The sequence below is a fragment of the Centropristis striata genome, chromosome 7 (genome assembly GCF_030273125.1).
Source record: "Centropristis striata isolate RG_2023a ecotype Rhode Island chromosome 7, C.striata_1.0, whole genome shotgun sequence".
Taxonomy (NCBI): Eukaryota; Metazoa; Chordata; class Actinopteri; order Perciformes; family Serranidae; genus Centropristis; species Centropristis striata.
Window position 1 is genome coordinate 35,030,810 of NC_081523.1, and position 27,411 is coordinate 35,058,220.

At 38.7% G+C, this 27,411-nt stretch overlaps 3 protein-coding genes across 3 annotated transcripts; 2 read left to right on the top strand and 1 right to left on the bottom strand.

Annotated features, from left to right (window-relative positions):
• Window positions 1-8,073: 8,073 nt before the first annotated feature.
• On the top strand, window positions 8,074-14,704 carry tti2 (TELO2 interacting protein 2). The gene is made up of 11 exons (XM_059337195.1): window positions 8,074-8,227; window positions 9,408-9,887; window positions 10,793-11,028; window positions 11,139-11,196; window positions 11,922-12,050; window positions 12,478-12,570; window positions 12,650-12,843; window positions 12,924-13,067; window positions 13,290-13,449; window positions 13,530-13,636; window positions 14,223-14,704. The coding sequence occupies exons 2-10, from the start codon at window positions 9,408-9,410 to the stop codon at window positions 13,626-13,628; spliced, it is 1,593 nt and encodes a 530-aa protein (XP_059193178.1). The 5' UTR covers window positions 8,074-8,227; the 3' UTR covers window positions 13,629-13,636; window positions 14,223-14,704.
• LOC131974934 (UPF0746 protein DDB_G0281095-like) lies at window positions 13,764-22,077 on the bottom strand. The gene is made up of 7 exons (XM_059337444.1): window positions 22,042-22,077; window positions 16,512-16,592; window positions 16,271-16,349; window positions 15,589-15,719; window positions 15,394-15,471; window positions 14,706-14,768; window positions 13,764-14,333 (listed from the first exon to the last, which is right to left on the bottom strand). The coding sequence occupies exons 1-7, from the start codon at window positions 22,075-22,077 to the stop codon at window positions 14,175-14,177; spliced, it is 627 nt and encodes a 208-aa protein (XP_059193427.1). The 3' UTR covers window positions 13,764-14,174.
• kazald3 (Kazal-type serine peptidase inhibitor domain 3) lies at window positions 21,746-27,114 on the top strand. Its single transcript, XM_059337605.1, has 4 exons — window positions 21,746-22,607; window positions 25,791-25,951; window positions 26,294-26,441; window positions 26,750-27,114. The coding sequence occupies exons 1-4, from the start codon at window positions 22,076-22,078 to the stop codon at window positions 26,833-26,835; spliced, it is 927 nt and encodes a 308-aa protein (XP_059193588.1). The 5' UTR covers window positions 21,746-22,075; the 3' UTR covers window positions 26,836-27,114.
• The last annotated feature ends 297 nt before the right edge of the window (window positions 27,115-27,411 follow it).

Consider the following 27,411-nt stretch of genomic DNA (forward strand, 5'->3'; position numbering starts at 1 on the left):
CACACACACACACACACACACACACACACACACACACACACACACACCTGAAGATGTTGTGCTGTTGTCACGTTTTCCTTCATCCTCAGACTTCCTGTCGTCAGAACAGAATCTTCTCAAAGGGACAGTGTCGACATTAAAACCCCTCACAAGTCGTTCATTTCTACATTAAATATTTAGCCAGGTGCAAATATGGTTTAACCCTAAAAAAACTTCTACCAAAAGGTTTCTCAGTGGTTTATAGTAGTATCAGATGTACTTGAAAACATACTAAAAGTTCACCAATTTCTGACTCCAAGAATTGCCCCATTTTCAAAACCTCCAGGTCTTTAAAATGACCATTACTCCTTCTAGTCAGGAGGCTGAGCTAAATAAAGGGGACACGTCGGACAAAAGCTCCACATGTTTTCCACATGCTCTCTATCACCATAAGTTTCAATTTTTGATGGACAACTTCATCAAGATTGTGGATCGGAGATGGCAGCCATATAAAGTCTATGAGAACCAATGTATCTTCCAAGCCACTCAGAAGGTCAATCTTGGTGTTAAAATCTACATTTTCTGGGTCAAGGAATCATTTAAAACTATTGAGAATATCACTAAATGATTATTTGATCAAGTAGATATGTTCATTTTGGGCATGTATTTATGTCATTTCCAACTCATGAATATAGGTCATATATGGTGCATATATTCTGAAAAATGAATAACATGTATAAATTTAATTAAACTTTATTAGCTTCACTCGTATCTTTTATTACATTTACAACCACAAAGATCTCTGCAGTTCCAGTGAGCCTTCCTGCATGTGCACCTTGAACCACTGACACTTTACAGTTTACCTTCAGTAATTACTATTATTATTATTTTATTATTATTATTATTTCTCCTTTCTCATATGGCTTTGCCTAGTTGTTGGTGCTTCCGGCCCATCTTGTAAATTACACCTTTCTATTGGTCAGATTTTGGTAAACTTTTAGTTTTTATTAAGGACATCTAACACTACAAGAAACAGCTGAGAAACCTTTTGTTAGAACTTTTTTAGGGTTGGGTGTTTTTTTTTTCCTGTACGCACCTGCCTAATTATTAATTGATCAATCATCAGTTCAGAAGTCATAATTAATTCATGGAGGCTGTAAAGGACACAGTTACTAATTTAAAGACATTTTATGCAAATTCCACTAAAAGACTCCAGATTATCTCCAGCTGACCGACCGATCACGATGCCTTCAGGCGCTCCTCAGGTCGTCAAATTTCCCGAGTTAGGAAATTGTTCTTCAAGCTTTGGTGCATTCATGAACTTTAAGTCGTAATGTTGAAACAATACGGGCGCAACAAAGAAGATTTAGAGAGTTTAAACAACGTTTTGACACTAAAGAGCAAAAGAAATGAATCAGATGAGTGGAAGAGGATCAGGGACAGTTAAGAGAGAAAAAAATAATTCTCCACTCAGTGAAAAAAGTCAAAATGTGGAGAATAAAATCACTTTTTGAATCCTGTAAAAAGGGACTGCAAGCTACTACCTGATTTTCATCAACACGTCTAATATACAGTCATGGAAAAAATTATTAAACCACCCTTGTTTTCTTAAATTTCTTGTTCATTTAATGCCTGGATAATTGATGTTTACCACATTTATGCCTGCAAAAAAGAAATCTGAAATGCTTCCACGTCTGAAATTAAACTTCATGGTCTATAGAAACCACGGAGTAAGTTTCATGCTTCATCATAAAATGCACAAAACCTTCCATATATGAGCTGATCTGCTCCACCACATGAGGCTCTTCAGGCTGTCTGCAGATCCCTGAGGCTGGGACAAAAAAATTATATGAAATTAAGCGAATAAATGAATTAAATGAATTAATTCCTTACATTTTAATCTTCATTCATCATTAGTGTAGGCCCAAAGCAATTTGTATTCTACAATTGTAAACGTGTAGCTTATATAGAGCATTAAAGAAAACCTTTCAACAACTAAAATGAGCATCATAGCCGACAGAAGTCTACGGCCCGGTGCTTAACGATGTTACGTGGGGTCAGGGTTGTTAATGTTCGTGGGTCAATTTAATGTAGAGGGTTAACCTCTACATTTAGCCAACTTCATGTCTTATTCTGTTTCCCTTCGATTCTAAATCTCCTGAGACATTTCTTTGGTTTCCAGCTTGAATTACACTCACTGCATTCTGACAAAATCATATTAATAAATGCTCATTATGACCTATTAGTAATATTGGGAGGCTAATTTAGACTCAGTAGGCTATTATTATTATTATTTATTATTTATTTCCATTGTAAGGCCCAAACCAAGGTCTGTGGCTCCATTATGACATTTTTTCTGTTTTTCTCAAGTCAAGTCAGTTTATCTAAGTCAAGTTTATTTATAGAGCACATTTAAAAACAACCTCAGTTGACCAGAGTGCTGTACAAATAATAAAATACAATAAACTCATACACAAATATAGTAATAAAAACAATGAAATGAAAATAATAAAATAATACTAAAACAATAAAATAGTAATAAAGAACTCAGAGTTAAAGTTAAAAAGAAATTAAAAGAGTAAAAATCCAAGGATTCTTGCCTAGCTGGGACTGAATGCCAAGGAGAATAAATAGGTTTTTGAAAAATGTTTCTGGCCAAAAACTTTAGTTAGTAAAGGTTGCCAACCCCTGAACTAGAGTAAAGGTCAAATAAATGCTTCAGTCTTTTCAGCTCATTATCATCACGCTGTTAATAATATTAAAATTTTAAAAAATAAATAAAACAATTTTTTTAGAGATGTCTTCTAATCCCCCTCAGTAATAGTCAGGTAACATAACAACCTTTTATTTATTAATATAATTCTGTCGAGCTTCGTTTTACCATTTTTAAAAATTGAAACAAGTGGTATGCTGTCAAAAGAAAAGCCCACACCAAAAATATTAAAACTAATCTTTTCATGGATTGGGAATTCTAACAAGATAACTAAGAGGTAAGAAACAAACTGGATGATAAATAATTGTTTTGAGGGTATTTTATGAATCATTTAATACAGGGATAGTAGCAGAAAGCTAACACAAGAGGAAGGTTAACATGAGGCTGCAACAACCCATAACATCTGTATTATACAACCAGGATGAGACTCAATCACATACGGAAAATTGAATCTATTTAATTTATATTTAACAGGACAGTTAACATCAGCTCTAACTCTAATAAAAAACAGGATCAGCTCCAGCAGAGTTTTTCTTTATCTCCATGCAAACTGTCACCATGTGAACTCAGCGACTCGGTCAGCTGGATCCAGTCAGAGTTTATAGGAATTACATTTATTTATTATTTAAGTTAATTTCTAAATGAAGAAACTTCCTTCAGTTTGTTTTATTCTCCCTCAATTCATTTATAAAATTTCATATTGTTTAATGTGAAAATACAAAAAAAATATTAGTTTTTTTCGTTCATTATTTATAAAACTCTTCATTATTTTCAGGGTGTTTGACATTAATTAAAGAAGTTTTCATGTCAATGTGAGTTTATTTTAAGGAATGTCACTTTTATTCAACCTGTGAAACTGAACCTGAATCTGTGTCTGACCTCTGACCTGTCACCATTAAACCTGCTGTTACCCCGACAACACCGTGTGTGTGTGTGTGTGTGTGTGTGTGTGTGCATGTGCATGTGTGTGTGTGTGTGTGTGTCTGTGCGTGTGTGTGAGTGTCTCTGCGTGTGTGTGTGTGTGTGAGTGTGAGTGTGTGTGTCTGTGCATATGTGTGTGTCTGCTGTGTGTGTGTCTGTGAGGACTCAGTGTTCACATGTTGAACTGACGAGTGAGAGACAGAAACATCCAGGAGGAAATCAGCTCTCTGTGTGTGTGTGTGTGTGTTTGTGTGTGTGTGTGTGTGTGCGCGCTCATGCTTCTTATCTGCTCTTTAATTTCCTGTGTTCATGTCTCCATCAGAGGAAACGTTCTGGAGCGTCAGCTGGAAAAGTAAACAGGAAGTGGATGAAAAGCTCCAGTTCTCTTTCATAAAGAATCAGAATCAGTTATTATTAACGTCACAACACAAACTGTCACGATGAATCACCCAGCTGTTAGTCAGACAGGAGCACCTCCGTTTATATTATATATATATATATATATATATATATATATATATACATGTTTATATATATATTTAAAATTATTATATAATAATTATATCATTTATATCCTTTAAAAATATATATATGTTATACATATTAATATATATATATATATTTTATTATATACACGTTATATATATTAATATATATATTTATATAATATATACATGTTATATATTCATTAATATGTGTAAGTGTGACTCAGTTTGCTGTGAAATGTGTTCAGTTGAAAGTAAAGGTTTTTAATCACTTTAAACTCAGCTGAGATAACTAGGATACAAAGTGAACATGTTAGCCTGAACCTTAAGCTAGCAGTATGCTAATCTAAACACTGAGTTCACTGAGCTAGCTTAAACGTAAGCTCATCAAACTCTGAGCTAACATGAATCCACCGCTCCCGAAACTTAAATTTAACATCTATCAAACAACAAACTCATTTTAAACAATTTTAAATATTAGCTAACCTAAAGCCTAAATATTATCCTCAGCCCTGAACAAACCTAAATGTTAGTTGACCAAAATCATGATGTAATCTTAATTGATTGATAACCAACCTAAACAATGAGCTCACCCAAATATAAGCTAGTGTGCCATCCATGAGCTAACTGACAAAACTATAAGCTAACCTTAACCACAAGCTAACCTCAGACCTGAGCTAATGTAAGTCTTAGCTTAGCTAAATCCTGAACTGATGCTACTATTACTAACCATAAACCAAAAAAAAACAACCTAACCCGAATATTAACTAACGTAACCGTCCATGAGTTTCATAACATAAATATAAGCTAATCAAAAACTGAGCTAACACTAATATCAGCTAACCTAAATCACAAGCTAACCTCAGAGCTGAGCTAATCAAAGTATTAGCTTAGTTAAAACCTGAATTAACCCTAATATTAACAAACCTAAAGCACAAGTTAACTTCAAACTTCAGCCCTTGTAACTATCAGCTAAACTTAACCAGGAACTAAATGTTATGCTACATCCAGAGCTAACACTACCATCAGCTAGAAATGAGCTAACACAAATTATGAGCTAACCTAAAATCAGCTAACCTAAAACACAATGTAACCTAATTAAAACCAATCTAAACCAATATTAGCTAATGTCACCTGTCCCACTAACATAACCTTAAACCAGCGGTTCCCCCTTCTATCTCCCAACTGGGTTGACGCACCCCCAATCCCCCACACCTTCAAAAAAACCCAAAATGCAATAAGCTTTTTTATAGCCATATTAAAAGCGGCATGTTTAATCATGCTCAAATGACCAGAACAGACATATAATAAAATAATCACAATCACAACAATGAGTTCTCGCATTTGAATTAATCTGAAACACAGTTTCAATATAATGCAACATAGTTATGCGCAAGCTTCCACTTTTCAGAGCAAAGAGGATGATGACAGGCTCAGGATCAGAGGCAGAAAGCAGAAAAGGTTGGAGGAAATGTTATAATATTTTGAACCGCGTTGAACAAAAATTGCGGCAAGATTAAATGAGCGTGGAGCTAACAAACACAACCCCGTCATCATAACACAGGTTGGAAAAATGGAAGGAGATAACTTCTCCTATGCTTCATTTTAAGATGAAATACATTTTGAATAGCCTGCATTTATTTATAAATTAATATTACAGTTTTTGATTTTACATTTTACAGAGGAAATTTTTATTTACACTTTTTTATTGTGTGGGGGAAAAAAATGTAATTGTGTAATTATCAGACCGCCATTACATTTTTCATCTCACACCCCCCCTAGCAGCAGCTCGCGGACCCCCAGCACCACACTTTGGGAATCCCTGCCTTAAACCATGAGCTAACCCAAATATAACCGTAACCGTCCATGAGTTTCATAACATAAATATAAGTATATATATATATATATATATATATATATATGTATATATGTTAACCAAAACCTGAGCTAACATTAATATCAGCTAACCTCAAACCAGAGCTAATACTAATATTACATATCCTAAACCATTAGCTTCATTTTGGCTAAAGCTCTCAAATAACTTAGCGAGCCTAAACCAAAAACATATAATAACTTAAAAAAAATATTTTCTCACTTAAACCGTCCATGAGCTAAAACAAAACCATAAAATAAAGATGTTTGATTGTTTGTTTAAAATCTATAAACATGTTTAAACACACAGACCTTTTGTTTTTATCCAGTTTGAATCTATGTGATAAAAATAGTCATTTATCCTCCTAAAGGTAAATATAATAACATCTTTCTTTATATTTGCACCTTTACGTCATTTATCATGTTTCTTTACGGGAACATGAGACAAAAAAAACATCAGTCAAAGATTAAAAATAGTAAAAATGACTTTAATAGATGTTTGATGTGTGTATGTGTGTGTGTGTGTGGTTAATATAACTGAGTGTTAATAACATCCTCTGACAGCAGCTTCAAAACATTTCCTCCTGCTTTGAAATATGAATAAACGCAGCTAATCTGTGTGTGTGTGTTTGTGTGTGTGTGTGTGTGTGTGTGTGTGTGTGTGTGTGTCTCTGATGTGGTCCTGTGTGTGTAAACTGAATCTCTGCTGATTTTATGGTAAACAAGAGAAATAAATCAGTTTCTAAATGTGTTTTAATCTGCCACTAATGTCCCCACAAACACCACAGGACCCACTAACGGCTGCAGCTCGTCTGATGTTTGTCGCTCTCAGTTCGTCTCTTTGATGTGTGTGTGTGTGTGTGTGTGTGTGTGTGTGTGTGTGTGTGATCTCTGCAACACGTCTGCACACGATCAGAGCGCCGAGCTGCTGCAGCGTCAGCCCATCCAGTCTCTACTTTTATTAAGTACAAAATTTTCCAGAATAGTTTTTTTTGTTTATTTTTTTTATTCAATGAAAAATGATTATCAACATCTATATGAAGCGACACAACAAATCTGAAACATTTAACGTCCTCTTAGTGAGATTTAATGAAAATAAACTTTGGATTGTTTTGTTAAATTATCGTTCTTATGATATAAGTTGGAGAATTGACTCTTACTCTCTTTAAACACACAATCCTCTTTTATTTATTTACTTTGTATTATTATTATTATTTTTAATTTCTGGCTTTTAAATTTTGCTTTCTCTGTAACGATAACTTAATATCTGAATTAAAAAGTTGCAAAAAAAATTACATTAACTTATAAGAATACTACTAATAATAAAAACTATAATGATAATATTATTATTATTGATAATAATAATAATAATAACAAAAAACGGATAGAAAAATTAAGTTAATTTTAAATAAGATGGAAATTAAAAAAACCTTTGATAATATTAGTAAAATGATGAAAAAATAATAATATGATAAAAAAAATAAAATACATGAAATGGAAAATAACCCCTCCCCCCCAAAAAATAAAATAAATAATAATAACTCACAAAATAATCATAAAAGTTTAATAAACTTTTAAACTATTTAAGTTAATACCAATACTTGCAGCATGCACATAATCTGATACTTGAAAAAATTATAAAAAATACTTTAAAGATTATTAAAACAAAATATAAACAACTCATAAATGATTATGTATTATTATTATTATTATTATTATTATTATTATTATTATTATTACTATAGATTAAACCAATCAAAAGTTTATAACGTCATTAAAATGAGCTGCAACATTAAAGTTAAATTAATGCATCAATAATAATACATTAAATATATTATTCTGCATAATTAGTATATTTACTTTTGGTACTTAAATGTATTTTAATGATGATATTTTATTTATTTATTTATTTATTTATTTTATATATATATTTTTTTACACCTGAATGCTTCTTCTACCCCCATATTTTTGTATTTTATGTGTTTATTTATCAATTAATTAATTAATAAATATTTAATAAATCTTCGCGTCTTTCTTACATTTCCGCATTCCCGTGGGTCGGAACCTTTCTCTCGGAGCCTGTACGCAGCCGGAGGTATTTATGAACACACAGTGCCTCTTTGTAAACTATCCGGCGGCTTCAGTCTGCATCATGTCGCGAAAATGATTGAAAATAAAAAATGAAACGTTAAAATGAATAAAAATCAGATTTTTCTTCACGTCGACGGAAGGAGAAGATTACAACAGCTGGTCTGAGGTCAGTTTCATGTTTTAATGGAGAATTAAAGGACAATGACGCAGAAACGAAACAAACAAAAACTGTTTTTATGTTTATTGAAGTAAACTGAAGTCTGATTTATTGTTTATAAATCAAACTGAATCCTCTGTTCAGTCTGTTATGAAACATAAAGCTTAAAGTAACGCTGTGAATAGAAAATAAAATACATAAAATCAAAACGAGAGTTTATATTAACAGAAAGCAGAAGCTTTCGGTTAGAACATTAAATATCTTTTGTTTTATTTTATTAAAATCAGTTTTTATGTTTTTCCTCAGCCTCCCAACTGTTAGTCAGTCGGCTAAATTTGTTATTTTTATTTATTATTTGTTTATACAGTGTCGTGTAACACTGCCGAGGGACGAAAAATAACATTAGTAGAAATAAATGAATGCTAAAGATACACTTAAATTTTATATTTTTACATGTAATAAATTATTTATTTTTTTAGTATTTCTGTAATTATTCATTTATTTTTACATTTCATTTATTTATTTAGTTATTTCCACATTTATTTTTACATTTCCATGTTCCATGTATTTATTTATTTCTACATTTATTCACTTTTTTATGTATTTATCTATTTATTTCTACTTATGTCATTTTTTGTCCCTCATAGAAAATGACCTGAAGGTTTCCCTGCTTTGTTCTTTGCAAGTCAGATTAATTCGGACTATATTTGTTGAATTCTGTTTGTTTTATTAAGATGTTTGTATCCACAGAAACTATCAACATTTATTTATTCATACATTTTGGCTCATTTTTGTGAGAGTCAATTAAAAATCTGTAACTTTAACTCAACAAGTTTCATAAGTTATTAAAATACAATTATTCTATTTGGTAAAATATTTATTATCAATTATTATTATTATTATTATTATTATTATTCATTAATAAATTATACAAACCATCAAAAAGTCGCAAAACACAAAATATGAAAAACAAAAAATGATTCAGTGAAGTGGGATTATATATTATTTATAAATATATATGTATGATATTTTATTTTTCTATTATTTCTGGGATGTTTATTTGTTTGTTTATTGAAGTCAGTTATAAATATTTATTGTTAAATCATCAGAACTTCAGATTCAACACAAAGATTTAACCAGAAGAAATCAATAACTGAATATTAATAACTATTATTTCTATTTTCTTCAGATGGAGCTTTCAGCATTACTTCATGAGCTTCATCTTGGCCCCGCCTACTCCTCAGAGACGCCCCGCCCCTCAGCCTCTCCTCCTCCAATCACAGAGCTGCTCTCTGTGCTGCGGGAGAAGCTGATTGGTCCGTCCTCCGACTCCGAAACGAGCTCTCTGGTTAGCCGCGTCGAACGGCTCTTCCAAATGGCCGATCCCCATTGGCTCTTCTTGGCCAATCAGGATGGAGGGTGGGCGGAGCTTCGGGCGGAGTACGTCTCTGTGGTCTGCGCTCTGATTGGCTGCGCCGCTCTGCCCCTGTGTGATGACGACTGCAGCTCGCTGCCGGCTGCAGCCTATCAGAGCGTCCCAAGCAGAGCGGTGGCGGTAAGCTCCGCCCTCGCCGCTCTGCTGAGGACCCTGGGAAATGGAGGCGGACAGAGCGGCGTGCTGCACGCGGTGGCGCCCCCTGTGTGTGTGTTTGCCATCACACACCTCCAGGTAAGAAAAAGCACAAAATGTTTAATTTCTCTGCGTGAACAAATTAAACTTTAATTATTTCCTGAATAACATCGTCAATTCAGAGTCTCTCCAATATTCATATTTATGACTTTTTACACACGTTTCAAACATATTTCACGTTAAATAATATAATAACAGAAGTATCCAGTTAGAACATTAAATATATTTTAATTTATTTAATTTAAATCAGTTTTTATGTTCTCCACAGCGTCCCAACTGTTAGACAGTCAGCTTTATTTCTTATCTTTATTTATTATTTATTCATACAGTCGCCTATTTAACATCCTGCTGGCTTCGTTTCTTCCATATAATAACCTGAAAATTATGAGGGACGAAAAATTACATAAGTAGAAGTAAAGACATAAAAAAGTGAATAAATGTAGAAGTAAAATTGTGTGTGTGTGGAAAATGATCGACAGTTATTCATGACAGTTGATGTATTTCTGCTAATAATAATAATAATAATGATATAATAAATCATCACAGCACAACCAGATATAAAATATATGATATTTAATAGGAAAGTAAATAAAATAATAATAATAAAATTAACATAAGGTACATGAGAAGGAAAATCCAATTTACTTCTGCAAATTTCTAAAGTGCACTTGATTTTACTCTGTGCAGAAATAATTGTAAACTAACTATTAAAAAATATTGATATAAATCCCTCGTGCATTCTCTGAAAAACAACCAGCAGATTTATATTAAAGTATTGTTTTACATGAAAAATTACTGGAATGTTCCTTTAAGTTACAGACTTATCTCACAAACTTAATATTATATTAAATATTTATTTATTCATAATTCTCAATGAATTTCTGGATGAAGCCACAAAACCATGTACTTTTGGTGTAATTGTTACTCTGCTGGTCTCTGTTCAGGTTCAGCCGTGGAGCAGCTCCTCGTCCAGAGCTGCCGCCCATAGCCTGCAGGAGGAGCTGCTGAGGGCGGGGGGGTGGAGGGACTCCCCCCACCTCCTGCTGGGAGATGGGAGGCAGGAGGAGCAGCAGCAGGAGGAGGAGCAGCAGGAGGAGCAGCAGGAGAAGCAGCAGGAGGAGCAGGGGAGGAAAGGGATCCTGGGAGGAGTCCTGGACGTCTTGCAGCCTCAACTGACCAAGTGAGAAAATGTTTCTGAAGAAAAAAGATCCAGAAATTATTTTACATGTATTAACTCTGTGTGTGTGTGTGTGTGTGTGTGTGTGTGTGTGTGTGTGTGTGTGCATGCAGGGACTCGTGGCAGCGCTGTGAGTCAGTGAAGTTGGTGTTTGCGTGGACGCTACTGCAGGTTAGTTTGAACCTTTCAGTGAAAAACCTGCTGATTATTAATTTTGGTCTACCATACACTAAAAAAGTATCAAATCGACCGGTTGGCCATGACAAGTGTGCTATGACTTTTCTAAGGGTTTCAACAAACGGTTTTCAAATTATCCGGCAAAAACACGCCAAAAAATCCCCCTATTGTTACCTTATGGAGAGGCTAGAGTGGATGACATCATCGCTAGAGTGCAGAGGGAGAGAAAAATTTGTCAAAAAATAAATTTAGAAACTGCGCTCAAGGGCGCAGATGCCACTCCACAGAAATAATTTATACATACGTAGGAAAATGTGTCTTCTCCCTCACATTGGTCTGCTAAAGGTGTCAGAGTTATAGTTTGGGCGTAGGACGCACAGATGATCCACCAACACACCCACAGCCTCATAGACTGCCATGGTAAAAAGGAGGGAACATTTCTGGAGGAAAGCAGAGGAACCAGTTTCTTCTGATGGCTCTAAAAAACAATTTCTTCATTTTTCTTCACAAAACACATATGTAGACGTTCAGGAAGAACTCAGGATGCTCAAACTGAAGTCAGATCAATGATAGGAGCTACGGTTTGGACAAAAATGCCTTCTGTTTGAGGGGCAATAATGTATGGCTGAGAGTCAGAGTCAAGCACACTCAACATTTCTTTAGAAGTAGAACAATAAATAATCAATTGTGTGTGTGTGTGTGTGTGTGTGTGTGTGCAGGTGACTCGCCCCTCCCTTTCCCCTCACCTGTCCCGCCTCCTACCCCCCTCCCTCCTCCTCAACGACCACTACAGACCAGAGAACTGCATGCTGGGAGTTCGCTGTCTGCACCACATTGTACTGAACACGGTGAGAACACACACACACACACACACACACATACACATACACACAAACACACCTGACTTGACAACTAACGTTACAATATAGCCTGTAAGTGCAGTTAAACTGTGTGAGCCGCTCACAGCCAGTTCCCTGCTCTGTGCATAATTTTACGTGCGCAGACATACAGTAGGCATTGTTTATCTCTTCCAGCATCCAGGTGCATCATATACACATTAGGTAGCTTTACACTGCCGCTCAATTGTTAGCCACCGTAAGCGTAACTTATTCATCCATATTATCATTCGGCAATTTGCAAACGTAACAAGTGGATTCCGGTTGTTTGTATTTATACGCCAGAGTCCTTTAAAAGACGACAAAAACTTTTATATTTCCAGTCCTGACACTGGAGGCAGCCTCACGCAGGAGATTTTATAAGTGGTTTGTGTTTCAGACGGCTGCAGATCTTCGTCAGTTCAACAGAGCAGAAGTTGTTTATCAGGCGTTGTTCAAACACCTTTACAGCACCGAACCTGCTGTCATCCAGGTAACACACACACACTGAACACACACACACACACACACAGAGACACACACACAGACAGTAACAGTGTCTCTGTCCTCAGTTGGTTCTCTCGTGTCTCTTGGATGTGTTGTTGGTCTTGGAGACGCCCCCCTCGTCCCTAGGCCCCTCCTCCTCTCGCAGGAAGTCCTGCCGCCATGACGACGTGCTTCGTCTGGTGCTGACCCACATGGAGGCGGAGAACAAGGTAGCACTGCGGCGCGTCTACGCCGCCGCTCTGCCGCCGTACGTTGACAGGTAGGAGGACCCTGATACCTGAACCTGGACCAGGAGGAGGGGTCAGCAGGGTCTCAGGGTGTCTGTGTGTGTGTGTTTAGAATGGGCGTGGCCGTGTGCAGACACCTGCGGCGGCTGCAGCGGGTGCTTCTGGGATACCTGGAGGTCTCTGACCCACCGGAGGAGACGAGTCGACTGAAGATCCTCCAAGTCCTGCAGAAGACCTGCAGAGCAGCCTGGCCCCGGTACACACACACACACACACACACACACACACAAGTATGCACATACACACACACAAACACACACACACGTTGATGTGCAGAAAAACAGTTTCCATTTCAGAAACCTGGAGAAGTTTTAATGTTTGGAGCTGAAACAGAAACTCAATTGTGACCTCTGGAGGACAAACAGAGGAACTGCTTCTGTCCCTCTCTGTCTGTCCCTCACGTGTCTCTGTGTCTCAGGATGGAGAGCCGTGTGGACATGTTGCTCTGCTGCCTGTTGAAGCTACTCGTCTCCGTGTCCTCTGACCGTCAGCTCAGTGAGACAGTGAGACAGATGCTGATGGACCAAACCTCCCTCTGTCTCAAACTGCTGGACGGCTGTTGCCACGGAGACATCCAGGTGAGTCCACCTGCTGGAAGACTGTCCTCTGTGTCCTCTCTGCAGTCGCTCACCTGTCTGTCTCTCTTTCCGTCCCTCAGCGTGTCCTCCAGCAGGTGGACAGCAGCTGCTGCAGCCCTGAGGTGCTGCGTTGCCTGGCAACAGTCAGCGGTGATGTCACAGCTGCAGGTGTGTCCTGATGCTGCAGGTGTGTTTGATTAGTTTGATAAACATCTTTACACAAACGCTCTGTTTTACATGGTTTCATGAAGTCAACACAAACTTTTTAATCCCAACATTTTAACAGCAACAAAACTTATTTGCATGAAAACATTTTTTATCACAGTGTTTTTTACCTGCAGAAAAAACACTTTTGACAGTTTTGATCTGAAATCTGTTTCATTTGATGCAAAATAAAGACACAAAAATAACTTTTTATTTGCAATAAACATTCAAAGCATTTCTTTTTCTTAAGTATAAAACCTCAAATGTTACATGTTTCCCTCTGCCCAGAGAAAAGAACAATAAATCCTGTAAATGTGAATGTTTCTCTTTATTTTCTGCAGATACTCAGTCAAATGTCGATGTGATGATAAAATGTTTAAGAGTCTGGAAATGTTTGGTTTAGAAACTTTGAAAGTGCTGAAAAAGTGCTCGAGTTTTCCTCTTAAAGCTGAATGAACCTGCAGGAGACAGTTTGTCCTCAGAGTGGACAGACATGTCTCATGTGTCTCCGTCCTGATTAATTAAAGCTGTGTGTGTGTGTGTGTGTGTGTGTGTGTGTGTGTGAGCAGGGAGTCCAGCTGGTCCAGTCTGTGTCTCAGTCCCAGTAAAGTGTCCTCTGTCTCCAGCCGTCTCACCGTCAGATTGTCCTGCTGCGTCCACAGACTGCAGCGCAGACGAGCCTCCACAACAAACAAACAAACAAACAAACAAACAGTCAGGTTGGACTCGTTAATGCACCGAACACTTGCGCTTGTTCTGTTAAATTCTCATCCAGTCCTATGGAAGCAGCTCTGTGATGTGTTTGTGTTTGTGATGAGGACTTGGAGTCTGAATCTGATCTGACAGACGACAGGATTTACATCTTTAAATCTCAAACTAAATCAAACTGTTGAGAAACAGTCTGAAAGTATTCTCCAGAGTTAAAAGCAGCTGTTGATATAAAGTCACACTGATTGTCTGGAATTCACTGTTTCACTAAAATAATGTGACTTTTAGTTGAAGAGCAGAAAATGAATGCTGCTGTTCCGTTGATATTAAAATATTGTTTTTACCTTCAGTTCGTTCTCTTCTTGTCTCAGTTTTTCTCTCTGCAGCTCCACCGTCCACCTGTCCTCCTACACACACACACACACACACACACACACACACACACACAGACACACACACACACACACACACACACACAGCTTTATCATCAGGATTAAACCCAAACAATCCAAACACTAACCCACCATTTGGATAATTTGGTGTTTGTGTCTCACTATTTTTGGCCATATGATGCTCTAATGTATATCAACAGACTATAATTGACCATTTTTTTGCAATTTTAGATATTTTAATTTTTAAAAAATTTTTAATTCCATTTTTTTTCACAAAAATCGAAAAATGTATGATGTTTTTTTGACGGGGTCATTTTGGACATCCCATAAATCTATCCCTTTTCTATCATTTCTAGACAAACTATACTACCACATGCACCAACAGACCATAATTGACCCCTTTGATGCATTTTTAGGCATTTTCAAATTTGACCATTTTTAACAAAAATCAAAATGCTAGTATGACTTTTCCAGTTTTTGAGCATCCCATAATATGGTGATTTTCTGTCATTTCTGGCCATTTCAGGGTCAGTCTCAATGTTTATCAGTTGCTACAGTCTGACCTCTGCTGGTGAGTGCTGTGTATTACACACAAACAGACAAACGGTGAATTAAAGTGTAAGCAGGCCTGCAGACTGACCTCAGAGCTGAAGGCTGATCTCAGACCAGCTGTAGACAGATAGAAAGACTCGTCCTCCCTTCTGTCCTCCTGCTGCTGCACAGACAAAAGTTCAACAGCTCATTAAATATACAGTTTATATGACATCATTCATGCCCTGGGACACAAGAAAACCGAGATTTATTGATAATGTATTCATCCTTTGTGATGCTTCACCTCTTCTGTCCTGTTCAGTTCCTCCTCTTTCACCCCACGCTCCTCCTCTTTATGTTGCAGCTCCTCCTCTTTCTGCTGTAGCTCCTCATCTTTCTGCTGTAGCCCCTCCTTTTTATGTTGCAGCTCCTCCTCTTTCTGTTGTAGCTCCTCCTCTTTCTGCTGTAGCTCCTCCTCTTTCTGCTGTAGCCCCTCCTTTTTATGTTGCAGCTCCTCTTCTTTCTGTTGTAGCTCCTCCTCCTCCTGTTTAAGCTCCTCCTCTTGTTGCTGTAGCCCCTCCTCCTGTTTAAGCACCTCCTTCTGTTTTTGTAGCTCCTCCTCCTTCTGTTTAAGCCCCTCCTTGTGTTGCTGTAGCTCCTCCTCCTTCTGTTTAAGCCCCTCCTTGTGTTGCTGTAGCTCCTCCTCCTTCTGTTTAAGCCCCTACTTGTGTTGCTGTAGCTCCTCCTCCTTCTGTTTAAGCTCCTCCTCCTGTTGCTGTAGCTCCTCCTCCTTCTGTTTAAGCTCCTCCTCCTGTTGCTGTAGCTCCTCCTCCTTGTGGATCAGCTCCTCCTCTGATCGATCACAATGAATCACACAGTATAGTTTATATTTATATAACCTTGTTTTTATGGCTGATCTAAAGCACTAAAGTCTGAATGAAAGAATCACAGATCAGTATGTGGAGCTGAATCAGTGTCACACTGACTGAGCTGGTTGAGCTGCAGCTGCTGTTGGCTCAGACGGCGCCCCCTGTCCTCCAGCTGACGCACTGCAGCTTCAACGTCCTGCAGACCAACACAGAGTCACACCGTCAGAGTCACTACACACACATTCACTGTCACTACAAATAGCTTCACCTGCAGCCATGTGACGTTAGTGTTGTTGCATTAAAGGATTTAATCAACAAGTTGAAGTGTGTGTCTGTGTGTTTGAAGTGTGTGTTGGACCTGTTTGTCTTCGATCTGTCTGTCCAGCTCCTCCAGGTGTCCCTGTCTCTGCTGCTGCAGCTGACGGGACACGTTCAGCTCCTGCAGAACGACAAAACACTCAGAAAAAACACTCCACACACTTCAGACAGAGAACAGTGCGTGTGTGTGTGTGTGTGTGTGTGTACCTGTTCCAGAGTGTGCAGGTGTTTGTTTCTGTCCTCCAGCTGTTCACTGAGCAGAGACAACAGCTCTGACTTCTCTGAAACACAAATACCAGACAGTCATAAATGTTTTATCCTGCTGTTTGTGTTTGTTTTACATTTAACTTCATACAAGATAATATAGCAGGGCTGTTATGCTCTAATATGTATCAACAGACTGTAATTGGGCCATTTCTAGCATTTTAAGGCATTTTAAAATTTGACCATTTTTGACAAAAATTGTCAAATTTTCAACTTATGTTAATGTTCATTAACCCCTTAGCGTTCCTGCAAATTAACCTTAAAACGATTAAAAAAAACATTGAAAATGTAAATTGAAAGCTGTTGAATAATATAGAGTAAATCTGGTTTCTGTCACATTTGAAAGGTAACACTGGAGTTTATTCCCAAAGAGTCAGAATAACTGTAAGTGCTGCTGTTATTGAGTGATGGAAGTTGAAACACTGAAAAACATTTCAACGTTTCAAACGTTTTTTTATTGTCCGTCTGAATTTATTTGGTGAATACAGGCCTGCAAATCATTATAGCTGGGACTTATGGGCTGTAAAACACAACAGGGTCAAAGTATAAAATATTACCTACTCCCAGTTCAAATTTGATGAAGATATCTCAAAAGATGACTATTTTACACAGGTTTTTATCAATTTTATTTTAAAAATTATGGGCAGGACATAGGAAAAATAACAGGTTAAGAAATATATTTATAAGCTTTCCTTAAAAAACACGTCTATGAAGTAGTAAAGAGCACATGTGGGAAAAATAACTACTGACAACCTAAACTTTTACAGACTGAGTTCACAATAATAATAATAGTAATGATAATAATAAGAGCTGGGGTTGCTGTGTGTCCATAAAGTTACGACAGCAGCAGTAAAATGTTCAAAGTTAAGGAGCTGTTGCAGGTTTCAGCAGCTTCAGCTGGTAAAGACTCGTTCAACACAGAAAAGTGAAGAATACTTAGTGAAACATGTTGAGAGTCTGACTGCAGACGTGTTGTTACTGCGTCTGCAGCCACAAACCTTCAATTACGTCTATTTCTGTCTGACAGACGGACACACGCTTATTTTCAGAGACAAACAGCAGATTCACAACAGGCCTAAAATCCTCCCAAAGATTTCTTGAAGGTGTTCAAAAACCACCAGATCCTTTTCAATGGACTCTATAAAAGTTCCTAGAATCATGTTCACACTGTAGAACTGATTCAATAAGGTAATTCTGGTTCTTTTACATCACTTTTTAATAACCAAAACAAGAAAAAGTGTTTATGGAATAAAACAAAAAAATATTTATATTTAATTGTATTAGCTCTAAATTTGAGACATTATTCACAAAAGCAAGAAAAACGTGAATTAATTTCATAAAAATAATTTTGAATCTTTAATTCATAACAATTTAAAACACAATCATTTTGTTTTAATCCCAGAGACTGTCACAGATCAGGTCTCTGTCACAGATCAGGTCTCTGGTCCAGATCAGGTCTCTGGTATAGATCAAGTCTCTGGTATAGATCAGGTCTCTGGTGCAGATCAGGTCTCAGGTAGAGATCAGGTCTCTGGTACAGATCAGGTCAGGTCCCTGGTACAGATCAGGTCTCTGGAACAGATCACATATCAGGTCTTAGGTACAGATCAGGTCTCTGGTACAGATCAGGTCTCTGGTACAGATCACAGATCAGGTCTTAGGTACAGATCATGTCCCTGGTACAGATCAGGTCTCTGGTACAGATCACAGATCAGGTCTTTGGTACAGATCAGGTCTCTGGTACAGATCACAGATCAGGTCTTAGGTACAGATCAGGTCCCTGGTACAGATCAGGTCTCTGGTACAGATCACAGATCAGGTCCCTGGTACAGATCAGGTCTCTGGTACAGATCACAGATCAGGTCTCTGGTACAGATCACAGATCAGGTCTTAGGTACAGATCAGGTCCCTGGTACAGATCACAGATCAGGTCCCTGGTACAGATCAGGTCTCTGTGCAGATCAGTCAGTGACGAGACCCTTGAAGGACTTCAAAAACCACTGGAATCTTTTCCATGAACCCTAAAAAAGTTATTTTATAAAAAGCTGCTGGAGGACGAGCCAGGCCAATGTTTGGGAGAAGAGCGTAAAGATATAGAACAGGACTATAAGCCTCCAGTGGAAAGTATTTTCTCCAAGAAGTAGATGTGAAGATTCTCCTCAAGACACCATACTGACTCTAAGGAACCCCTTCAAGAATCCTTGAACATCACAGAATTGTTGAACCCCAAATACATTCAAGGATCTATTTGACTTCCTCAGCGAAGCACAGAAATAACCTGAGAACCCTTGGAGGCTCCTCAAAGCATGGCCAAGAACCCTCCAAGACCCTCTGGATCATCCTCAAGGACTCCAAATTTAAAAAAGATCCCTGGAACCTTTTCATCCAGTCTTCAAAACCAAATAAAAAGCCCCCAAACTTCATTACAAACCATTGAACCCCTCAAGGATCCTGAGACCACGAGAATCATGTCCTGGAGTTTCCACAAAGACCCCTGGAAGGACTTATAAGGACATGTTAAAACTTCATGAAGGAGCTGATGAGTTAATTCAAGCACTAGTTGGATCCCTGAAACACCCAGAGAACCTCCTAGAGGATCCATTTAATTTCCTTTATGATTGCTGGAACCTTTTCAAGACATTGACAAATTCCCTTGAGGAACTCTGAAGATTCTTGAAAAGATTCTCAGGAGCACCCCCCAACCCAACGTCCCATTAAACCCTTCAAGGAACCACCAAAAACTCTTCTTTTGAAAGACCTATGATACCTCAACAAGAATACTAAGGACCCCACAAATTAATCAGTGGAACCCTTGAACTCAAGGACATCAGAACACCTCTTGAAGATCTTTTAAGAGCTCCACTGAAACCCCTTTCAGGGAAAAATCCCAAGACTCCTGAAACCTTGTGGACCAAAGACTCCTACAGATTCTTCTTGGAGATCTTTCATGAGTCCTCAATGACTCTTGGACTCTTCCATCAAGAATCCTGAAGAATTTCCACAAGGAACCCTGGAATCTCTTTGGAGATTAGAACCCCATCCCAGACACCTTAAACTCCTTGGAACCACCAATAACTCTTCTTTTGAAAGACCTCTGGTACCTCTACAAGGATGCTAAGGACCCCTGGAATTATTCAGTGGAACCCTTCAACTCAACGACACCAGAACATCTGCTTAAGAACCTTTCAGAGCTCATTCAACGACACTGTAATTTAATAATATGCTGATCAGAAGAAAACCCTGAAGATTCCTGGAAAACTCTGATGTTTCTCTCAAAGGGGCCTGAAACCTCCTGGAGGACCTTGGGAACCTTTCCAGACTTTAAAGACCTGATGATGAGTTTAGCAGCTGTTGCGCGGGGGGAGGGGAGCACATCAAACACACAGCCGCGCGCTGCCGTCAACACGTCAGGTGAGACAGAACGAGACCGGAAGCAAGACCACTGCACCTTCAAAATAAAGTTAACATCTGTCAAGTTTTTTAAATTAAAATTTCAATCTCAAATCTCTTTCAAAAAGAAATCTGAAAGTTTTGAAGAATAAAACTTAGTCTAAGCTTATATTTGTATATTGTTTCTACTGTTTTTACATAATTTTGCATATTTTTTGTAGGTTGACTTTTTTTTTATCCTTATTTTGTATTTATGCTGTTTTTGACTTTCAGTGGCTGCCTTAATCCTGATTTATATTATATTATTATTATATTTATTATAAGTACTTTGTTCTAATCACCAGCTGGTTGCTGCAACCTGATTTCTGTCTGAAGCATCAGTCTTACAGGATGTTTGGTTCTGATTCAATTGAAGCTCAGTGAAAACACTAAACAATGTTTGATTTAAATCAGTGCTGTGAAACTAATGTGGATGTTTGTTTTTTTTCATTTAATTTTCAATTCAAATGTAATGCGTTATAAATAAAACAAAACAAAACAAAACAAAACAATAAAAGATGCAGTGACATTGGTCTCTTATGAAACTACAGTCATGGAAAAATGATTAGACCACATTGTTTTCTCATTGTTTTCTTCAGTTTCTTGTTCATTCTAATGGCTGGAACAACTAAAGGTACATTTGTTTGGACAAATGTAATGATAAGAACAAAAATAGCTGATAAGAGTTAAAAAAAAATTGAAATTGATAATGATTTTGGTTATTATCAATAAAACCATGAAAAATGTTGAGATATCAGCTCTTACATTAAAATTGTTTTCATTATGTTTTTCCAAACAAATGTACCTTTAGTTGTACCAGCCATTAAAATGAACAAGAAACTGAAGAAAACAAGGTGGTCTAATCATTTTCCCATGACTGTAGAAACTCTCAGGAGTCGTGAGGAGGTGAAATAACAGTGTGACCTCTGACCTCTAGGATGAAAATGTGTTTTCTGGGTTTTTACATAAAAAGATCCATCATTGCAAGCTTACATCCTAAAATGATAAACATAGTGAATCACAGCAAATTAATTGATTAATAAGTCCTAAATTAAACTTATTTTTAATTAAAATATTTTTGCCCCCTGTCCTCTTCTGGTTCTTCTCTTGTTACTAATTGTTTTCCTCATATTTTGCATTTCCTTTATTGATCATTGATCTACACCAGGCTGCAAATTATTAAAACAATATTCATGTGTCTCTCTTCTCTACGTCACCAAATATATTTTAAACTTTTTTTATTGTTTATATTTAATGTATAAATGTTCATCATTGTGTTATTTACCCTCCACTACTCATCAATAGGCTTCAGTCATAATATTAGTAAATCTTTATGTATTTACATTACTAACAGTGTAGTTTAGTGATGGGCACCTTCCAAATATGTAAACAAAAACAGTTTATTTAAACATATCAGCACAGCAATATTACTTTTCTCGTATTTTTTCTTCTTCCATTATTTACTTAATAAATAAACTCACTAAATAAAGAGTATCAAAAAAAGAAGAAACAAACAAATAAACCATTTTTTTATTTTTTATTTTGAAGGCCGTGACCGGAAGTTGTGAGTTTTATTGTGGAGGATTGATGGTGTTGTCTCGCGGCTGTGTGCGGAGCAGCGCGAGCAGCTCAGCAGTTTAAATTCAGATTCAGATTTTAAACTTGAAATAAAAACTTTTTTATTAGTTTTTAACTGCAGAAAGAGAAAAGTTGTATTTTGCTGGAACTCTTCCGGCTCTTTCCCAGTTTTCTCCCGGTTTTCCCGGACTGTTCCCGGTGTCCGGGTCCAGAGGAATGTGAGTTTGCTGTCAGTCTGATTTACGGTTCTGGTTCTATCGCTTTAAACCGGACTGAGAACCGGGCCGAGCCGGCCTCACCTGTCCGGTCCCGGTGCCGGTGGACCGGGTCAACATGCCGGGACTGAGCGGTCTGGTCCTGCTGGGTCTCAGTCTGACCCTCCACACATGCCGGGGCTTCCCCAACCAGCTGCCCGGACCCTCCTCCCTCCCGGACCCGCTGCTGGATTACGACCGGCTAGATGAGGATCTGGGCGGTGGCGGGGGGCGGAACGGGACCGGTTGCGGGCCCTGCGAGCCAGACCTGTGCCCGGAGACCCGGGGCTGCCGGGCCGGGCTGGTGCCGGACCCCTGCGGCTGCTGCCAGGAGTGCGGGAACCTAGAGGGTCAGGCCTGTGACCCGGGGCCCCGCAGCGTCTTCTACGGGCTCTGCGGGACTGGGTTGCGGTGCCAGGCTGACCCGAGGCCCGCAGGAGGACCCGGACCCGGAGAGGAGGAGGACGACGAGGAGGAGGTGTGTGTGTGTGAGGACCAGGACCCGGTCTGTGGATCTGATGGAGTCACCTACATCAACATGTGTCAGTTCAGAGAGACCGCCTTCTCCAGACCAGGACTCAAAACCCGGGGACAGGGACCCTGCAGGACCGGTACCAACCTCACCGTCACCTGTCCGTCTCTTTACCTGTCTGTCTGTCTGTCTGTCTGTCTGTCTCTCTGTCTGTCTCGCTGTCTGTCTGTCTGTCTGTCTGTCTCGCTGTCTGTCTGTCTCTCTTATTTACTCATGTTCTCCTTCAGTATTTGTAAAAAAACAAAACCAATAATTGTAAATACTTTATGTCAGTTAAAGGTGCTGAAGTATTTTGAGCGTTTAAAGTATCATAACTAAAAGTATGAATATGAGTGTAACATTATTAGTAAGTTTTGTTACAGATGCATCAGTTCTGTAGTTCAGCCCAGTGGTTACCAACATGAGGCTGGAGTCCCTCAGAAGGGGCGCCAGGTGAAAGTGAAGGGTCATGATGGTTAGTGGAGAAAAGAAGAAAGCTGAGCTGATTCCTCACTGCTCCTCATGTGTCTGACAGATTTAGGTACAAGTTATGGATCAATATCACAAGAAACGTGCTGTTTTTGTAATACACAGCTGTCACCAGCAGAGGGCGCACTGAGCTGAGACACACAGGACCTGAGCTGTAGACCAGTGTGAAAATTTTAATCTAGACTTTGTTGGTCCAGTGATGGTTCAGACTGGTTGGATCCAGACTCATCAGAGAAATGAGTCAGTAATTAATTAAAGTGCTGTAATAGTCAGTCCTGCTCTGCTCCTCTGCAGGGTTCTTTCTCTCTGACAGTCTGAAGCTTCAGTCTGAGACTCTGAACATTTTCTGACATTTTGCAGAAACAAAACAAATCCAGATGTGAGCAGTGATTTACAGTTTGATTTGTTTCCAGATGTTTCTGAGATCCTCTGCCCTCAGCAGCGTGACTGTGAACTGAAACACAGAGAGAAAGAAACTGAAACATTAATTCACTCTGAAACACTCGCGTCTCATCAGGAATGTTTTGTCTTTCAGCTTTTATTGAGTGTGCTTGTAAGAGCCCACTATCGACTCCCCACCAGGCTTCTTCCTATTATTCTTCCGTTTCTTCCGTGTTTTTTTTCGGTCGACTACTCCTCCCAGAGTTTTGGTCGCACATACACTAAAAAGGTATCAGTTGACCAGTTGGCCATGACAAGTGTGCTATGACTTTTCTGAGGGTTTCGACAAAATGTTTTTAAATTGGATGACATCATCACTAGAGTGAAGAGGGAGAGAAAAATGTATCCAAAAATACATTTAGAAACTGCGCTCAAGGGCGCAGATGCCAGTCTACAGAAATAATTCATACATAGAAACGTAGGAAAATGTGTCTTCTCCCTCACATTGGTCTGCTAAAGCTGTCAGAGTTATAGTTTGGGCGTAGGACGCACAGATGATCCACCAACACGCACCAACAGCCTCATAGACTGCCATGGTAAAAAGGAGGGAACATTTCTGGAGGAAAGCAGAGGTACCAGTTTCTTCTGATCACTCTAAAAAAACTATTTCTCCATTTTTCTTCACAAAACACATATGTAGACGTTCAGGAAGAACTCAGGATGCTCAAAGGGAAGTCAGATCAATGATAGGAGCTACGGTTTGGACAAAAATGTTTTCTGTTCGAGGAGAATTTTCACCTGTTTTAATGTCTCAGTGGCGTCAAATGTCAAAGGAGCAGTTGATTGCTCTGCTCTGATTGGTGGCCGCCCCCTTGAGTCAGTCACGGTAACATGATGCATTAATGTAGATTAGACACACAGCAGGATATAAAGGGTTAAATGAGCTGAAACATCTGCAGCAGGAAGCGGTTCAGAGCCGGTCCTGATCTGGTGTTTGGACAGAAGAACCGACTCTCTGCCGGTCTCCAACCTCAGACTCTTCCACCAGGCTGGAAGAATGGTCCTATCTTTATTTTTAGAGCATAGATTTTGGATTTGAGTGCATGATTTTATTCCTTTTCAGTGAAACAGCTCCTTCTCATGCTCAGATTTATTCTCCCCATTCTCACATTTTGTGCACACACTCAGATTTTTGCTGCTTTCTTTCAAAATGTGTGCTCGAACATTTTCAAGTATGATATTGGAGTATGTCCTGTACATGCTCAGATCTAAATGTGAGCATGAGGAGAATAAATCTGAGCATGAGAAGGAGCTGTGTCACTGAAAAGGAATTAAATCATGCTCTCAAACTGAAAATCTACGCTCTTCAATAAAGATAGGATCATTCTGTTCTATCAGACCAACCAGACCAACAGGACCAGGTCTGAGTGTGCCCCCCTCTCAGAGCTCTCTGTCTCTGTTTCAACAAACACTGCAGCTCTGTTTTATATTCAGCTGCACCACTTCCTGCTCCTCCCTCCCTCAGGGGACCACAAGTCCTGATCCTGATCCGCTCCATCTTCAGACCCTGCAGGACAGACGGTCTGAAGTCTGGCTGACAGAACAGGTTCAGCTCCAGGTTCCAGTTCTGGTTCAGCTTCAGATTCAGGTTCAGTGTTCAGGGTCTGGTTCTGGTTCTGGTTCTGGTTCAGACAAAAACCAGCAGAGAAACAGAAAACTACGAGTCTGAAGGATGAAACTGACATGAGTAGAAAGAAATTAATAAATAAATGAATGTTTAGAGAAAATATAAACAAATATATATCTATTGATAAATGCAAAAAAAATATTAGAAATTCTTTACAAAATACATTTTTACATTTATTTTATTATTTATTTAGATGTTTCTATTTTTTTTTTTTATTTATATTTTTCTTTTAAAATAAAACATTTTTTGTGTATTTAGTGCATTTCCACATGTCTTAATTTAAATATAAATGATTTATTTATTATGGATTACTTTTGTACATTTATTTATTTATTTGAGACTTTTGTCACTTAACAATGTGTGAGTGTTGTGAGGACGTCCAACTCATTTACATTTATTTAATTTATGCATAAATAAATAAACAAATATTAAAAAGAAATAAGTGATTAAATGTTTAAATAAATGTATACATGTGGAAATGTAAAAAATAAATGTGGAAATAACAAAAGAAATACAGAAATACCTAAAAAAAAAAAAAGAAATAATAATAATAAGAGGTGGGTCCCCATTGGCTGATGAGTTTTTGAGTGACAGCTGGATGTCCAGATGATGTTTAGTGACGATTAAAGTAAAAATATGAGCGATTAAAGTAATGAATTTACTTTTACTGAACCATTATGAAACAAAAATTAATTCATGTCCCCGTCCGTCCCCATCACTTCCCAGTCCCCATCATTAAGGTGCCCCCCCTCAGCCAGGTGAACGGGTCCGGCAGCAGCCTGGCGTTCCTCTGCGAGGTCTTTGCGTTCCCCATGGCGCTGGTGGAGTGGACGAAGGACGGGCGGGACGTCGTCCTGCCGGGAGACGACCCCCACATCTCCGTCCAGGTGAGACATCACAGCCAATCAGATCGCTGCAACCTCCACCTGTCTGTCTGTCTGTCTGTCTGTCTGTCGGTCGGTCCACAGTCTCTTCACCTGTCTGTCTGTCTGTCTGTCTGTCTGTCTGTCTGTCCAGAGTCTCTTCACCTGTCTGTCTGTCTGTCTGTGTGTCTGTCCTCAGTCTCTTCACCTGTCTGTCTGTCTGTCTGTCCAGAGTCTCTTCACCTGTCTGTCTGTCTGTCTGTCCTCAGTCTCTTCACCTGTCTGTCTGTCTGTCCTCAGTCTCTTCACCTGTCTGTCTGTCTGTCTGTCCTCAGTCTCTTCACCTGTCTATCTGTCTGTCCTCAGTCTCGTGGCGGTCCTCTGAAGTTTGAGCTGTCCAGTTGGCTTCAGATTGAGGGCGCAGCGCCGGAGGACTCGGGGACGTATCGCTGTGTGGCTCGTAACACCGTCGGCTCAGCGTCTGCCTCCGCCATCCTCGGAGTCCTCGGAGCAGGTGAGACACGCCGTGGGACGAGACGTCCACGGGGACATGTTCGACACAAACAAAGATAAATGGATGTAGACAGATATATGGCTTTTCACCTTTTTTTTGACTAACTGTCTGTCTGTTTGTCTGTTTGTCTGTCTCTCTGTCCATCTGTCTGCCTGTCTGTCTCTTGGTCTGCCTGTCTGTCCGTCTCTCTGCCTGTCTGTCTCCCTGTCTGTATCTCTTCCTGTCTCTCTGCCTGTCTCTCTGTCTCTCTCTGTCTATATCTCTGCCTGTCTGTCTCCCTGTCTGTCTCCCTGCCTGTCTGTCTGTAGAGGAGCTGTCGTCCTACCTGGCTAACAGTGTGTCAGAGATGAAGCAGCTGATGGATGCCTCAGACTACGACCAGGACTTCTACTGAACCTGTGATGTCACTTCCTGTCGTCTCTGGCGGACAACAGAGACTATTATTATTATTATTATTATTATTATTATTATTATTATTGATTAATACTACTATTATTTGTGTTATTGTTGTTGTTGTTGTTGTTGTTGTTGTTGTTATTATCTCAGTGTAACCTCCCTGTGACATCACATTGGGCGGAGCTCAGCATGTTGAACGTGTCGTTGAGTCCCAGCTGTCAATCATATCAAACTTTATTATTAATAAAAGACAAAACAACAAACTGGAGCTGTTTATTCTCTGAAAACTGTCTGTCTCTCCTGCACACAGACAGTTTTCAGAGAGACAGTCAGACAGAGAGAGAGACAGGCAGATAGAAACAGACAGACAGACAGGAAGTAGTCTCCTCAGGAAGCTGCAGCAGCGTGTGTTGAATCTATTAACAGAAACATCTGCTGATTCACTCCATTCATCAGATTATGGTTATATTGAATATTATCTCACAAGAAGAAAAATCTGAAAAAAAAAATATAGATCCAGTTTCATAGGTTTTTGATAAAGCTTTTTATAAATTGTTGATGATCTTCACTGATT

What these genes read in the sequence shown, in the direction of transcription:
- kazald3 (XM_059337605.1), top strand. Translation starts at nt 22,076, where the DNA reads ATGCCGGGACTGAGCGGTCTGGTCCTGCTGGGTCTCAGTCTGACCCTC. An exon ending in ACAGGGACCCTGCAGGACCG is followed by an intron (nt 22,608 to 25,790) that starts GTACCAACCTCA and finishes ATCACTTCCCAG; the next exon opens with TCCCCATCATTAAGGTGCCC. An exon ending in ACCCCCACATCTCCGTCCAG is followed by an intron (nt 25,952 to 26,293) that starts GTGAGACATCAC and finishes GTCTGTCCTCAG; the next exon opens with TCTCGTGGCGGTCCTCTGAA.
- LOC131974934 (XM_059337444.1), bottom strand. Translation starts at nt 22,077, where the DNA reads ATGTTGACCCGGTCCACCGGCACCGGGACCGGACAG. An exon ending in CCGGCACCGGGACCGGACAG is followed by an intron (nt 16,593 to 22,041) that starts GTGAGGCCGGCT and finishes GTCGTTCTGCAG; the next exon opens with GAGCTGAACGTGTCCCGTCA. An exon ending in GATCAGCCTTCAGCTCTGAG is followed by an intron (nt 14,769 to 15,393) that starts GTCAGTCTGCAG and finishes GTGTGTGTGTAG; the next exon opens with GAGGACAGGTGGACGGTGGA.
- tti2 (XM_059337195.1), top strand. Translation starts at nt 9,408, where the DNA reads ATGGAGCTTTCAGCATTACTTCATGAGCTTCATCTTGGCCCCGCCTAC. An exon ending in TTGCCATCACACACCTCCAG is followed by an intron (nt 9,888 to 10,792) that starts GTAAGAAAAAGC and finishes GTCTCTGTTCAG; the next exon opens with GTTCAGCCGTGGAGCAGCTC. An exon ending in CTGCCGCCGTACGTTGACAG is followed by an intron (nt 12,844 to 12,923) that starts GTAGGAGGACCC and finishes GTGTGTGTTTAG; the next exon opens with AATGGGCGTGGCCGTGTGCA.